Source organism: Mus caroli, unplaced genomic scaffold (genome assembly GCF_978045245.1).
Source record: "Mus caroli unplaced genomic scaffold, Mus_caroli_1 scaffold_17, whole genome shotgun sequence".
Classification (NCBI taxonomy): domain Eukaryota; kingdom Metazoa; phylum Chordata; class Mammalia; order Rodentia; family Muridae; genus Mus; species Mus caroli.
The window spans coordinates 32,070,385-32,086,759 of NW_028227272.1; the positions used below are offsets into that span (position 1 = coordinate 32,070,385).

The window sequence follows — 16,375 nt, forward strand, 5'->3', positions numbered from 1 at the left end:
TTCCCCAACTTTAAAACCATTGGTTAAATAAAAAGTGTTACAACCAATTATTGGGCAGAATAGAGAGAAGTGGAGTTTGAGTTACCTGGTTGGGGGTTGCAGGGAGGGTCCACAGGAGAAGAAGTAAGGAGAGAGAGAAGGAGCACAGAGGATAGAGAGACAGGAGGACTTCATTAATCATGATGGACTAGTGGCATGTGCCGGGGTGTTAGATTGAAATGCTCCCCAGAAGAGCAGACTGCTGGAGCAGAGGTAACCCAGAAAGATTCAAACAACAAGTATTTAGGGAGCACAGTTGGGGAGAGTAGCCATTCTGGCGTTAGAGAATTAGATTAGGGGTAATTGCCCAGTAATCATGCAGAGCCTAGTAAATAAATCATAGTTTAAGTCTCATTCATTTGAAGCTAGGTAGGGATAACCAGAATTCATATATTTTATAGAAGGCAGCCAGGGGAGACTCTGTCTTCTCCAGGCAGCCTGGAAGAGGCTCACTTTACACATTGGAAGGAGCTTGAGCACAGAGACCTCAAAGCCCACTCCACAGTGATACACTCCCTCTGACAGTGACACAGCCACTCCAGCGAGGCCACACCTCCTAATAGTGCCACTCCCCATAGGCTAAGTACTCAAACACATGAGTGTGGGGGCCCAAACCTATTCAAACCACCACAAAATGGAAAAATTTGTTGGTAACTCAAAAATTTCCTCAGTTCAAACCTTAAAAATGAATTTCTAAATAGCTATTGTACAAGATGGCTGTACACCTGTACCTATAATGATCACTTTTATAAACCCATTCTTTAGCTCCCTTCAAGCCTGCATATGTTGGCTCTAAGGCTACTGTCCTAGTAAATAAACTGAAGTTAAAATTTAAAAATACATTTAGTATATTTTTTGTAGGTAGATGTTGTGGCGTTCAAGTCCACTGAGAAAGACCAAAGACTTGACTCAGTTCAAAATTAGAGCTTCTTACTAGGGAGACCACTCACTTTATGTCAAAGTGAAGATTTGTTCTGCCTTTTTCCCCACATCCCTCCAGGCTAGCCTCTCATAGGATATACTAATACTGAAAACCTGTTAGATAAAAGGCTTAGAATGATGTTGGCTTTATTGCTGCCCCCTAAGCTCCACACAAAGGTGTTGGCGTGAAGACATCAGGGAGGCTGGCTGGTTTCTTAGTAGGCAGAATCCATTGCCTTATATCTGGTATTTGGGGTTCTTACCTCCTAGCTGTTGGCTGTAGGTCGTTGTCACTCAGGGACTGTTCTGCAGTCCTTGCACAAGCCCCCCACCTCCAACCCCCCAGCCTGCTTGCGTGCTGTACTGAGTCCATGTTACACAGGCCTGGCTTGCCTTGCTGCCGCCTGCCAGAGAAGACTGATGCTCTTTCAGCTCTCTCTTGTCCTCTCTTTCCAGTTCTGAGACTCAAACTGAAGGTCACATACATGCTAGAAAGCTCTTAAAGTGTGCTAGTGGTTGGGCCATAGCCACCCACACCATCTTGTACCTTAAAATCAGTTGACTTACCATGCCTGTAGTTAGCAACTAGGGAGGGAGCTGAGACAGGAGGATTGCTGCAGATTTGAGACCAGTCTGATTATATAGTGAATTCCAGGTCAGCCTGGTCTACAAAGCAAGGTGTTACCTATAAATTCATTAATTACTTTATTAATTGACATTTTAATTACATTAGCAAAATCTCTATTCTACAATACCTAGATTGGGTTTGTAGACAGATAGCCGTAACCTTGGGAGAATGAGATCGCCTTTAATTCTGTGTGCTAATACCCTGAATTTGAAGACTAAAGCTAGTGAGAAGTAAGTTAGTGCCTCATGTGCTAGGGCATTCCTAGCCTGCATACTTGGCTGAGAATGTTTCAGAGTGCTGGTATTGTTACCAAAAACACAGCCGATGAGACTGCCTGGACATAGGGAGTGAGGGGCGGGAGCTTACTACTTAAGACTTAGGTATTAAATCAGCGGGGTAGCCCCGCTGAGTGCTGCACACCTTTAAACCTAGCTTGCAGGAGGATCTCAGTGAGTTCAAGGCCAGCCTGGTGTATGTAGCAAGTTCCAGGTTAGCCAAGGCTATGTGGTAAGACCTTGTTTCCAAAAAATAAATAAATATGAAAAATAAAAAGTTAGGTACACTTTCTTTGACATAGACTAATAACATTTCATGTTATTTGTGTGATGATGAGAAATTTCAGTTGTGAAATAGAAGTTTTAATTGGAGATAGCTTTGGTTTTTAAATTACTATTGTTATTAGTATTATTTTTGTGGTTATATATATATGTGAATAGAAGTACACATGGAAGCTGGAAGCCAGAGGACATGTTAGGTGCCCACCTTTGTTTTTTGACACAGGTTCTTGCTGGTGTGACACTCAACACTAAGTGTGGCTTTCTTCTCACCAGTTCTTATGCATTTATTTATTCTCTGTGCTCTGGGGACTTCACTGGCCGACCTCCCTTCTCAGCTCGGTTTTGAATAGTTCCTGAAAGTGCCTCCAGCCTGCTTTCTAATGACTGTCAGCCCTGCACTCTTCACTATTTAAAGAATGGCATTCAAGGCATTTTTGTATACTAGGCCCAGGATTTCAGGACAGAAGGATAAATTTTCTACACTTCCTTCTTATTTGACCTCTTGGAAGATTACTTTTATGGTGTTTTTTTTTTATAAGTAAATAAGATGTAGCTAATCTGAAATAAAATTCAGTTATCTATTATCTTTCCTTTTCTACTTATTTATTTATTTATTTATTTATTTATTTATTTATTTATTTATTTATTGGAGACAGGGTTTCTCTGAGTAGCCCTGGCTATTCTAGATCTCATTCTGTAGACCAGGCTGGCCTTGAATTTAGAGATAGGACTGCCTCTGCTTCCCAGGTGCTGGGGTTAAAACCTGAGCCATCACTGCCTGACCTTGCTTTGTTTGGTATGTTTCTGTTACTGCTTATCTTAATGATGTTTTTGTTTCTAGTGTTAGTCCTGTTTGTATTTGTTAGTACTTGCTCAGAGTGATTTCTGGAACTTTTATTTAGTTTTTAAATTTTATTCATTATTTTTGTGGATGTAGACACAGGAGGCACAGTGCACGTGATGGAGTCAGGCCCCTCTATCTGCCTTTCCAGCAGGCCATGGGCCCTGCACAGACTTGTTGTCCAACTTGTACAGCGTGCCCTGACCTGCAAAGCCATCTCACTGACCCCTGGAAATTGTGTTTTTAAATCCAAAAGTATTTATCATGAGTTAATATTGTATCTGGTTGTTGTTATATCTTTATGTCCAAGAGCATTTACATACTGAAATACATATTTTTAATGGTTATTTTCTTTTTATTTCTTCTTTGCGTATCATTGAGGATAGTTTTTGAAATATTGTGTAAGTAGTTCATATCAGGTATGAGTTCATCAGGAAGGTGAAAGGGAACATTGCACAATTGTGTGATGAAAGAGGGGAGGCTCAGCCTGGGAGGACAAGACCTAGAAAACAGGGACGCCAACCCCTGTCGTTTTTCCTGCAGTGTCCTGTCCTTAACGAGCAGCCAGCATGTCTTGTCACACACGTGATGGGAACACATGCTGCTTTCTGTCTTGTCCTTCATTTCATCCCTCATTTTAATCTAGATATATCCTCTAGTTTTTCCAATCTGTGTAGCAGGAGGTATTCACACATTTGAGATGTTCAGGGGTGTCCTTTGAAAGGGATAATATAAGGGATGGATATTCTTCTTTTCCCTTCTCACACAGCAGCAAATTTGTACAAGCTCGGGTTTTTAATCCAGGCTCTCTCCCTATACCCTGCCCCCCTCCTTCCTAAAATGGGATGGGAGGACATTTAGAGAAATAGCAGTCTTTCAGCACAGAATTAAACAGGAACATTTTAGCTAACGCCTGTCTTGTGATGTTCTGGTCTCTGGGCCTTATAACTCACTTGCAGTGAAGCAGTAATAGAAAAGGCAAAGACAAAAATCAAGGCTTGGGTCCTTGCCCAAGCCACTCATTGCTGACCACCGTGGGCAAGCTGTGCAGCTTTCTGTGTCCCTAACTGTCCTGTCTACCTGTCAGGGTGACTAGCAGGATCGATAATAAGTAACCGCTAGAGATGTTTTATAAAAGTGATGACAGGAACTCAGCTGTTATCTTGTAGGAGCCTTCAGATCCTTAGCACCAGTGTTAAAGCAGTGTGGATTTGGAAGGATGCGTTTAGCCGAACGGGAGGGTGTGGAGATAGAGTGGAAATGGCCTGCTCCGTCCAGGTGGTGAGAGTGAAAGTAAGACTGATCTGAGCTGCATCCGCAGGAATCGGAGCCAGTTGAGGCTTAGGGGTTAGGGGAAGTTGGCGCAACAGGCCGGGAGCCCAGTGGCCCCACGCCTCACAGAAGGAGGAAGGAAGTGATGTGCTTCCCATTGAGGTAGCCATTTTGAGAGGCTGATACAGTCATGGAGAAGTCGAAGGTGGTTTGGAACATGGACCGGAAGCTGTGTTGTGTGAAATATTAAAAAATGCAATCCATGCTACTCCAGCAAGTACTGGCAAGCATAGCCGACCTGTTCTCATCTTGTGGAGACTGACTCAGAGCTCCAAAGTCTCTGCACTCAGCTCACTAAGTTCCCCTGCAGGTTGATACCACACCAGCCCCATGCTTCCAAGTTCCCAGTGCCTTTGGCGTGCACTTCTTGCAAACCCTCGCTTTGTTGACATACCTTTCTCTCTGGAACCCAGTTGAGTCACCACATGAAGGAAGACATCACACAAACTTAGTTCAGAATCAGTGATCACTCAGTCACTGGGTGCAACAACAACTAGAATCATCTTGTAAGCCATATTAAATATAAAGCCTCCGGTGGTGAATCTGCCGAGGGCCACTTGTAGCTACCATCTTGTCCTCCTACTCTCCCCATCCCAAAGCTGGTCTCTTTCTCCTGCCTCTTCTCTTTGACCCGGAAATCCTGCCTACTCACCCAGTGGTTGGTTTCTTTATTCATTAGAAGGGTCACATGAAGTCCTGAGTGATTCACACCTCCCAGGTAGCCTCTATTGGGGAAGCTGAATTAATATCAAAATACAAACAGCACCATGGCTATGCACAACAAGGGAACGTGTTTAGAAATTAGATCAGAGAACAACTCTACAGCAAGACTATTGATTGAGGCAAAGATAAGGCCTAGGATGGGACTTTGAATAATAAATAGCTTCACTGAAGGGCCTCCTGGGCAGCAGTCGCCAACAAAGGCACTGCTGAGACCACACTGTGCAGCCTGTGATAGTTGTGTTCTGCAGGTTACAGAGATGCCTGGGGTTGTACTTGTGAGCTGGTGGGTTACAAATGAGGTCACTGACATCTAACAAACCACTGTGTGTGTGAGGATTAAATCCTCAGAATCTCTCCCAGAGAAACACAAACAGAAAGAAGCAAACAAAACTAGTAACAGGTTTTCTTTTGTTTGAATAGCCTGAAGCCGGGTTTAAAAGTGGAATGTCTGTTTTTCAGGCTCAATGTTGCGCCTGGTGCTGCTCTAATCTTAACTGAAAGAGCAATTTATGCGCAATAAAACTGTAATATTGGCCTCACTAATTTTCTTTTTCCTTTTTTTCTCTCTAGATTTTACATTGTGCTATAGGTAAGTAGAACCCCCACACACCTGAATACATTGACTTGTGCCTTTTAAAGTCATAGCTTGATTTGATTCTTAAAACTTAGACCATTTAACTATTATATTTAAAAAATTGCTTGTTAAAGTGGTTTTCTTTTCTGAAATAGCAAGTATTAGATGCCACCACTATATACCATTATTTGTTGTGTCTCCTTTTCTGTCAGTTTAGGAAGTGCCTCCCCTTCTCAGCACAACAGGGAAGCTCCCGTGTTTTGAAGTGTGGTTTGGGTTCCGGAGCTGTGCTGAGTTGGAGAACTTCCCTGCGATCCTTACATGGATGTTCTCTGTGTGTATTGTAAAGCAAAAGCTTTTAACACTTAACTCACAAAATTATACTCAAAGCACACAGTGTGTGTGGGCGCTTGGTTGGCTTCTTTTTGTTGGGAGAGTCATCACATTTTGCCCTGGAACTCTGAGGCATAGCTTTTAGTATGGGGTGAATAGACACCTGTAGTTAGACAAAAGTCAATTTTACAAAGTAGACAGGCCCTATAAAGCGAGCCCACAGCACTCTAGGTTTGTCTCTCAAAGGGACAATATGAAGATGATGTTCTTTGAAACATACCGAAAGTGAAAACTTGAACTGTGACTCTAAACCACTGTCACCCCTCAGTTTAACTCGTAGCTAGCACACTATATTCAGGGTGCTGGGCTTGGTGCTGACAGTCAAGGATGAGCAGTCTTGGAGCTGACAAGGCCGTGTAAAGTGGAGACACAGCTGATGCTGCCACGTGGGTCTGCAGAGGTCTCTGTGACCCCCAGACTAACGTTAAGGAAGGCAAGGTGTCTTCGCTCCAGGGCTGTGCCTCTGCTGCTGCAGAACTTGTTGGGCTAAGCACCTGTTTATTTGAGGGGCTCATTGCATTCATTAGATTGGTAAGACTTTTGGTCCCCTGAAAGGCTTTAGAGCACTGCCTTAGAAACTTTGAAAGATAAATTTGAGAGCTCCTGGGGCTGTTACACAATCTCCTTCCCCAGTTTACAAAGGTATTGATAATTATTACTATTATTGTTAATAAATATTACTTATTAATTGAAAATAATGTATCTCATTTATACCCAAATCTGGCTTTAGAGTCTGCCTAACTTATTTTATCTTATGTGATCTTATATCATCCTTTTAGTCTTTTACCCACAGTTTTGGTTTTTTTTTTTTTTTTTTTTTTTTTTTTGAGACAGGGTTTCTCTGTGTAGCCCTGTCCTGGCACTCACTTTGTAGACCAGGCTGGCCTCGAACTCAGAAATCCACCTGCCTCTGCCTCCCGAGTGCTGGGATTAAAGGCGTGCGCCACCACGCCCGGCTTACCTACAGTTTTAAGGCACTACATTGTAGCCCTTCTTAAATGATTTCGTTTTAAGCATGCAAGCTGACAGTTTGCTCAGTGGGAGAGCACATACACACGCAGAAGACCTGGCGTTTAATTTTTAGCATCTCACAAATTAACAATAAAAATTTAATTGATTCTAAGCATAAACTAGCAGATGGGAAATACATTTGGCCAAAGAGCTCTGGACCACTGCAGGCCTACCCCACCCACATAGTCAGGCTGTGTGTGCTATCCTCTTAACCCTCAGTTGTCTGTCTCTCTAGAGCTTCCTCTACCTTTGATGACTTAACTTTGAATCTATGAGATAATATAGAAGAAGTGTGCACCTGGCTGAAGACTGTCCTTCATCTTTTCTGAGCTATTATGATATTCTCTCTCAGTGCCAAGCAGTGGTTGGAAATGCAGCTCAGTCAGCCACATGACCTCACGGGACAGCCAGTACTGTCCAGTGCACACTATTAAGATGCAAAGTAGTAGATGGCAGAAATTCATTTTCCACTGGTGACATTTTCAATTATGACAGAATTAGTGGTGTATTCCCCATCACCAGTCAAAGCACATCTCCCTGTACACTGAGTGACTTATGAATATCTGTTCCTTCTAATTTTGGAGGTTTGGAATTCCAAAGTCAGATGTCTGGTGAATCCCTGTTCTTCAGGCAGTATATGCTTTCCATTATGATGTGATGAAAGGGCCAGATTGGCTCCCGAGCCTTTGTTGTAGCTGGTCTTTGACCAGTTAGTTTTGTTTTGTTTGACACCAGGTCTCAGGTAGCTCAGACTGGTCACAAACTTCCTATGGAGCCAAAGCTGGCCTTGAACTCCTGATCCTCCTTCCTTCACCTCCCAAGGCCTGCGATTATAGGCATGATAGGCTGTACTGCAAAAGGCAGCCTTTCAAGGATCATGGTCACCTTCATCAGAATCTTCATGACCTAATCACTTCCCAAAGTCCTCACCACTTAATACTATTGTGTTGAGGATTCAGCTATTAAATTGAGGAGTGGGGTACAAGCATTCACACTGTATGTTTAAGTATGCATAGTATTTTCATTAATGTTTAACTGTTTCAATGGCCCCAATCACTTTGCTTATTGTAAAATATACTCTTACACCTCTAAAATTTCTATCCCTGGGAGTAATTACCAATGGATATGTTTGTTCATTCATACAAAGCAGACAAACAAACAAACAAGCTTTATCAACTGCCTGGTGGGGCTGGGTCCCAGCTGCTACATGAGACGTCGGGGTTGGAGAGTGAGCAGCTACAGATGGTTAGAAAAGCCATGTCAGCCGAGGCTTCCATCCTGTGACATAATGTGCCCAGAGGGAGGACTGGTGTCTGTGTCACTGTCTTGTTTGTTTATGCTGCTTCCCTGTCAGACTGAGCTCCTCAGGGAGCAGCAGCTGGTTAACTCCTGCCTTCCTGGGGCCTCGGGCCACCTGATACCTGGGCGGGACTTGCAAGGCCCTTCTTGTGCCTCAAGGACCTTTGTTTTGTCAGTGAGGCTTCCCAGCATTAGCAGTGCTGTTTGTCATCATCTTCATTTTTCTTCACAGTCCACAGAATGAGAAAAGAAAAAGATTTCCAGCTCTTGAGAGGCAGAGAGAAGAGGATTTCTGTGAGCTCTAGGCCAGACAGGGTTACATAATGAGACCCTGTTTAAAAAAACAAAACAAAGTTGAATCTAACCTTTGAGTCTATGGTTTCCTCCTCCTCCTGTATAATCTTCCTCTGACCCTTCATGTACACGTATGGCAGATTCCACTTCCTCACTGCTGTTTATGCCTGCTTACACACAACATGTACATACACACACACACACACACACACACACACACATATGAAAGTAAATATGTAAATATATGTTTTTAGGACTGGCCACTTGGGATTGGCTAATCATTTGAGGGGCTCATCCCTAGGGAAGACTAATTTTCTCTCTCAGCAGACTTTAATTGCCCGTAGCTCTTCATCTGTACATAGGGCCCCCTGGAATTTCCCTCCCCTTGTTCAGATCTTGTTTAAAAACAGCTATATTGTTGATATTCTATGAATACAGCTTCCCTGTCACATCTAGAAGACACAGTCTTGCAGCAGACTTTCTAGTTCCTCTGGCTTTTACAGTCTTCCTGCCTGCCCCCTCTTCCTCAGTGTTCTCTAGGCCTTAGGGTAAGTGTTGAGTTATAGATATATTAATTGGGACTGAGCACACACAGTCAGTTCCTCTCTGCCTTTGGACTGGTTGTGGCTTTCTGTAATGGTTTCTGTAATGGTATATCTACCTTACCTGTAGGTATAAGGTGAGCTCCAGTCCTGACACTTTGATGGCCAGTGCTTCCCCCTCTGAGCTGCGTTCCAGTTCACTCTCTATTTCCTTTCTTCCATGGGTGCCACTGTCTCCATGTCCATAGTCAGTGTCCTCGGGTCCTACCCTCGTTTTCGGCATTGTCTTCCCTTCTCATGCTTGAGTTATGCATAGCACCCTCTTAATTCCCAACCACACCTGTGCCCACACTCTAGACTTGCACACTTCTTAGATCTCCCCTCCTTGATGCACACCGGGACCTGCTCCTCAGCAAGACCCCACATCCCCAGACTCACTCTGCCTGTGAATTCTCTTTGTCAGGGGAGCCACCAGCCACAGCCTTTCAGTCACCCATGCTAGACCTAGAGTTTCTCACAGACACCTCCTTCTCTTGCACACTATCCCCAGACTATTACTCACATTTGTCAATTCCATTCCCTAACTGTGTTTCAGATTGTCTTGTTTTTCATCCCTGTGCAAGAGTTCAGAGCATCTTGTCAGACTCCCATGTGGGTTTTCCTGAGGCCATAGATGCACAGTGTGCATAGCTGCAGCCGGCATTCATTTCCTGCCGTGCTCCACTACCTCTGTGTGTTATGTCTTAACTCTCCTCCCCAGGAACAGTTGACAAGACCCAGTGCTAGATTTCATATCTCTATTCTCACCACGAATGAGGTAACACAGATGGTAACCTTCCATAATGTATGTCTCCAACTATGTAATATATTTTGATGCAAAGGTTGTTTTTAAAAAAATCTCAAATATTCTATTTTACCAATAAAGACGTGGGAGTCAGCTGTTGGGGTGAAAGCCTGCTAGCTCAGAGAGGCAGAGAAAGTACCTACTGACCTGTCTTCTCAGCAGACATCCCAAAAGGAAGTTCTCCCTCTCCACAGCATCTCAAAAACCCATCAAACTAAATATCCATCCCTTCTATTTCCTGTATGTCTATCTATCCTCCTGACTTCCTCCTATTCTTCATTGTTCTCCTATGTTCACTCCCTGTCAGTAGGTGCTTGCTCTGCCTCTTGACCTATATGGATGACTTAATGTAATCCTATTTACAATAAACAGATAGCTCTTGGATTAAAGGTGTGTGGTAGGGCTGAGCCACACCACAACTAGAAACAGGTTTTCCAGTAAATAACACAATCTCGAAGTGCTCCTCCAAGGTGAGATCAACCCTTCCCTGCTCTGTTGCCCTCTCTTCATCCTGGAGACTGCCAACTCACAGCAACAAAGTTGCTGCAGCCCATCAGATGGGCCAAGCCGCTCCTGAAGTGACCTTGGTAAAAGTTGTACTGTGTGTACCTAAAACACCTATTTCCCTCAACTGCAGGCAGCCCTCCTGGGGCCCATTTCCTCCTTTCCCTACATGTCTGCTGTATCTCCCTCCTGCAACTTTCTGGTGCATCTTCCACCCTCGTCATGGCGTAATCCCCTCTTCCTTTTCCCTCAGTCCCTTCTGGGGAATCCTAAAAGTCCCGCCTCTGTCTCCCTGCCAGCCATTGGCTGCCAGTAACTCTTTTGGGTAGTCAAAAACCAACTGGGGACAGTTAAATAATTAATGATAACAATAAAATAAGTTGTTTTAGCATTTACCTAAAGAAAGCCTTTCTTTCTTTCTTTCTTTCTTTCTTTCTTTCTTTCTTTCTTTCTTTCTTTCTCTCTCTCTCTCTCTCTCTCTCTCTCTCTCTCTCTCTCTCTCTCTCTTTCTTTCTTTCTTTCTGCTCATAAAACTGCAGTTAGTTCATTTTTGGAATAGTGGTTTATTTTCTCTTGCCATTTTGGGAGTTTACTACAAGCACTTAGTCTTTTAGAAATTTACAGTCTTAAAATGTTGGGTGGTGGTTGTTGTTGTTGTTGTTGTTGTTGTTCTTCTTCTTCTTCTTCTTCTTCTTCTTCTTCTTCTACTTCTTCTTCTTCTTCTTCTTCTTCTTCTTCTTCTTCTTCTTCTTCTTCTTCTTCTTCTTCTTCTTCTTCTTCTTCTTAATTAATGAAAAAAAAATCTGGCTCAATCAGGCTGGGAGTGCTTGTGAGCTCTGTGGCTTGTGGGAGTAATTCAGATCTTCTACACCTTCATTTCTGTCTGAGTAAAAGGAGCTAATGACCTTGCCATTGTGAATGTCAAACAGGGCAGGAGCAGAGCATGCAACAGTGTCTGTAGGTTGAAAATTACTCAGTAAAGTGATGACTGTTATTATTAATATGAGAATAGTACAGTGTTATATTTTTCTGAATCCCGTATAATAGTCAGTAGTCAGATTATTTAAATGTTAGGGTGATAGCTCAGTAGGGGAGACCAATTGCTGTGAAAGTATGAAGATCTGAGTTCAAATCCCCTGTACTCATGTAGAAAGCCAGGCATATTCGTGCATGTCTGTAACCTCAGCTTCGGGAAACAGAGTCAGGCGGATCCTGGAAGCTCTGTGGCCATCCAGACTACTGAAACGGGGAGCTTCAGGCTCAATGAGAAAAACCCTGTCTTAGACGGATAAGACAGATCAGTAGAGGAAGACATAGGACATCTTACCTCCTCCTCCACCCCACCCCCCACCTCCTACAACCCTTACCCCCCTGCCACATGCACACACACCCACATGCCAACAACAACAAAAAAATTAAGGGCTAACAAGATGGCTCAGTGGATAAAAATACTTGTCAGGCAAGCCTGAAGTCTTTTGAGTTCAATCTCTGGAACCCAGGGCAGGAGGAGAAGCAATTCCTTAAGTTGTCCTCTGACTGCCACACATGTGCCATGATATGCACATCCCAGTACTCACACATCCATCCGCCACCCCACCCCCCCACCCCCTGCCCCATCTCAGTTACTTTTCTGTTGCAGTGGTGAGACTCAGGCTTTCCAGGCTCCACCATGGAGAGCCATATGGGTGATAGGTTGCCAAAGCTAGCCTTCTAGCCCTTTCTGGTACTGCCTTTGCCTTTTACTCAAATGCAGTGGTGGACCAGCATCCTCATTGCATAGCTCCGTCAGAATAGTACTAAACAAACTGAGACCTTTGCCAACTCAATTGCTTCCTTCAGACTACACCGGCTTAGCCTCCTTGTTCTAGTTCATTCTGTTGCTTCCTGATATATTTTCCTCCCATGCCCCACAAAAGAAAAAAAGGGGTGTTGGCACCTGCATGTTCTGCTCCTGTTGCACAAGATTTCCATTCTTGTTCTCTGAATAAACTGCTTCGCACCTCTAGCTTTGCACTCTAGCACCTACTTTGCCAGGAACACCCAGCTCTGCTACTTGTTCCCTGCTTTGCACAAACATGCCTCGATGTGGAAAGAGGGGAGAAGTGGAGTGTGCTCTTTAGGACCCCAAGGCAACTGCTCAGGGCTGTGCAGACTGCCTGCACCTCATGAGCATTCGCTATCCAAGGTCTATGCAAAATCTGGGTGTCTGTGCCCACTTGCAGTTTAGAAGGCCACTTTGTGAAAAGAGCCCAGAAGCTTCCTTCTGCTGCCCTTGAAGGAGAAGCCGGAGTTTGTGATTGCAAACATCTTTGAAGGTATTAAAAATTTCTCCTCCTCCTCATCCATGTCATAAGTAAGGTTAGTTAGTGGTCTGAGTGGCGAGGATGTGCTGGAGGTTTCATTGTGCCCATGTGAGTGTCAGGAAGTGCACTGCAAGCATAGTAGTGTCACTGCCATTCTTGGTGCATTTTGAAAGTCATTTAAGAAAGCAGAAATGGGGTAAAATCAACACTATTTTTATGGTTTTTTTCTCTGTGTGTGTGGTTAGTCTTGAGACAGTCTGGAATCACCTGGGAAGTGGGCATCTGGGCATGCTTATAGGAGATTATCTTAAGTTCATTGAAGTAGGAAGACCCACTCCCTGTGGGTTGTACCATTCCCTGGCTGGGCTCCTGGACTGTGTAAAAAGGGAAGAGTGAGCCAGCCATGTACACCATTCATTGATTTCTTCATCGTAACCATAGTCAGTGTAAGTAGCTTTCCTACTGTGATGGACTATACCTTGAACTGAGACAAAATAAACGCTTCCTTAAATTGCTTTTGTTAGTACAAAATTGTTGTTGCAGAAAAGAAACTGAGACAGTGTGTGCATGTCTTTGGGTAGGGGTGCATACATGCACAGAGAGGACAGAGGCTGACATCAGACATCTTCCTCCCTCCACCTTTTTGAGGCAGGGCCTCTCACTGAATCTGGAGCTAACCAGCTCAGCCACACTGGCTGTTTAACAAGCCCTAGGAATCTGCCTGTCTCCTCCCACCTCAGCGTTGAGACTGTAGGCATCCAGCTCCACACACATCCATCTCCACACCCAGCCAAGGACTGATGCAGTTTTATAGAATATTTTCCACTAGATGGCACCGTTGTTTTAAAAGAGGATACCGCTTATTGGTCTTTGGGAAGTCTTTTCTAATAAAAATGTATAGCATGAACCGCTAGCTGAAGCTGATTGAACAGTCAGCAGAGAGAGGGGGTATGGGTAGGTGCTTTTATATTGCTATCTCTTGAGTCAGTCATCAGTGATGGAGATAATGAAACAACTAGAACTTTGTGTATTATCTGGGAGGTCCTTGTCCAATATTTCTTAATTATATCTTTAAGCTGAACACAGCTTGGTTTGTCTATGAAAGCAAGTGTTCTACTTTAGAAATTCCCTATGAGACAGTTTGTGGCAGTCTAAAGTCAAGAAAACATTCTATTTATATTCTTAGTTTCAAAAGCCAGATCAGACCAGTGAAAGTGGAAACACTGTCCAGAGACCAAAATGAGGCATGTAACATCTGTTGAGTCATCTTTCAAAAAAAGAATTATTGGGGTCAGCAAAATGGTTTAGTGAATAGAAGCACTTGCCACCAAGCCTGACCTGTGTCCAGTTCCTGAAACTCATGGCCTTCCGCAGTTGTCCCTGACTTCCATGTACGTGCTATGTCATGCACCTGTCATCCCAAAAGAAATTATGTTTTTTCAACTTTTTAAATTACTTGCTGTTTAATTCTGTGACAGTTGACTAGATAAATCCTGAAATAAAAGGAACACACACTTGATGTGTGAGCAACCTCTCTGCATCTTTGTTCTTGTTGACTAAAGCAGTCTTGCTGTGTTCCAACTTACCTGACCAGGATTATGATGTTTATTATATTCTTGACGCTTTGGCTGTGAGCCTTGCCTTTAACAACCGAGCCATCTTTCCAGCCTAGTTCATTATATTTTTTACTCAATTTGAGAAACCTTTTATCAATTCAGTTTTTACGGATAATTTTGAAGGAATAGATACTTCTTTGTTTACAGATATAAAGTTCAGTATATATTCTCTTTTTTAAAAAGCTATTCTGTATCATTGCTTATATTTTTTGTTCATTTGGCCAATTAAAGTGTCCTAAAATTATCAATGTCATCTCATTTCCCTGGGTTCTTCTGTGGCTTTTGTTTTAGCAAAAACGGTTGCTGTGGGAGGTAGGAGGATTGCCATCAGCTTTTGTTTTGGTTTGTTCTTCACTTTTTGAGACAGGGTTTCTCTGTAGCACTGGCTGTCTTGGACTTTAACTCACAGAGGTTCACCTGCTGGAAGCAAAGGCATGCATGTGCCACCACCCAGCTTTCTTTTGATCTTGGGGGTTTTATTGCAGTAATAGACACCCTAGGACATTCATAGATAAACATTTATATAATAAAATACATCTAAATTCTGTCTCTTCTCTCTCTCTCTCTCTGTGTCTCTTTGTCTCTGTCTCTCTCTGTCTCTCTCTCTCTCGTACACACACAAGGCTTGAACCCCCCAAGGCTTTATACATGTTAAGCAAGTGCACTGCATTAAACTATATTCTCAGCCTCCTTTTGACTTTGATTTTTAGTGAGGTCTTGTAAACAGTTCTTCCTGGCCTTGTATGTGTGATCCTCCTGGCTCTGCAGCCCACGTCGCTTGGGTTGAAGGCATGCACCACTGCAGATGGCACAGTTGACTGCTGTTCCCCTTTCATTGTACTTTGTCTGGTATTAGGATATGACCTACACCTTATTTTGTTTCCATTTGCCCAGTAGCCTTTGTTCATTCTTTTATTTGTGCCCCTTTAAGTGACTTTTTTCTTATTTATTTATTCACTTACATCCTGATTGTGACTTCCTCCCTCCTCCTCTTCTCCCAGCCCCACCCTCACACACTCCTCCCCCATCACACCCTTCCATTTTTCTTAGAGAAAGGCAAGTCCCCCTTGGGTACCACCCCACCCTGGGATATCAAGTCAAAGCAGGACTAAGTGCATCCTTTCCCACTGAGACCTGACACAGCAGTCCAGTTAGGGGAAGGGGATCCAGTGGTAGGCAACAGAGTTAGGGTAAGTCCCCCACTCCAATTGGTAGGGGACCCACATGAAGACCAAACTGCACATTTGCTACAAATGTGTGTGGGGCCTAGGTCCAGCCCCTGGATGCTCTTTGGTTGGTGATTGTGTCTCTGTGAGCCCCCATAGGCCCAGGTTAGTTGACTCTGTAGGTCTTGTAGTGTCCTTGACTCCTTTGACTCCTTCAATTCTATCCTGCATTCTTCCACAAGGCTCCCCAAGCTCTGCCTGAAGTTTGGCTTGAGTCTCTACATCCGTTTCCATCGCCTGCTGGATGGAGCCTCTCGGGAGACAGTTATACTAGGTTCCTGTCTGGGATCATAACAGAGTATTAGCAGTAGTGTCAGGCATTGGTTCTTGCCCTTGAGATGGGTCTCAAGTTGGATCAGACATTAGTTGGCCATTCCCTTAATCTCTGCTCCATCTTTATCCCTGTGCACCTTGTAGGCAGGATAAATTTTGGATTGAGGTTTTGTGAATGGTCTGGTGTCCCCTCACACCACTGGAAGTCCCTCCCATCTGCCTACAGGAGGTGGCCACTTCATTCTCCATATCTCTCAGCTAGGATCACCCCCATAAACTCTCGGGAGCCTTCCCTGTTCCTGGTCTCAAGCTCATCCCAGAGATGCCTTCCCACCAATTTCTGTTCTCTTTCCTAGCCCTTTCTTGAACCCTACCCCCAACCCACACCTGATCTCCATCCCTGTTTCCCTTCTTACCCCCCTCTCCTACCCAGTTTCCTCCCCCATCCACTTCCA

General features: G+C 43.8%; 1 protein-coding gene across 1 annotated transcript in view; it reads left to right on the forward strand.

Annotated features, from left to right (window-relative positions):
- The window catches only part of Hacd2 (3-hydroxyacyl-CoA dehydratase 2), a 91,306-nt gene that overhangs the window by 18,279 nt on the left and 56,652 nt on the right, over positions 1 to 16,375 (forward strand). The window contains exon 3 of the mRNA XM_021185030.2: positions 5,612 to 5,630. Coding sequence (XP_021040689.1) covers positions 5,612 to 5,630 — 19 coding nt within the window. The remainder of the gene's footprint in view (positions 1 to 5,611; positions 5,631 to 16,375) is intronic.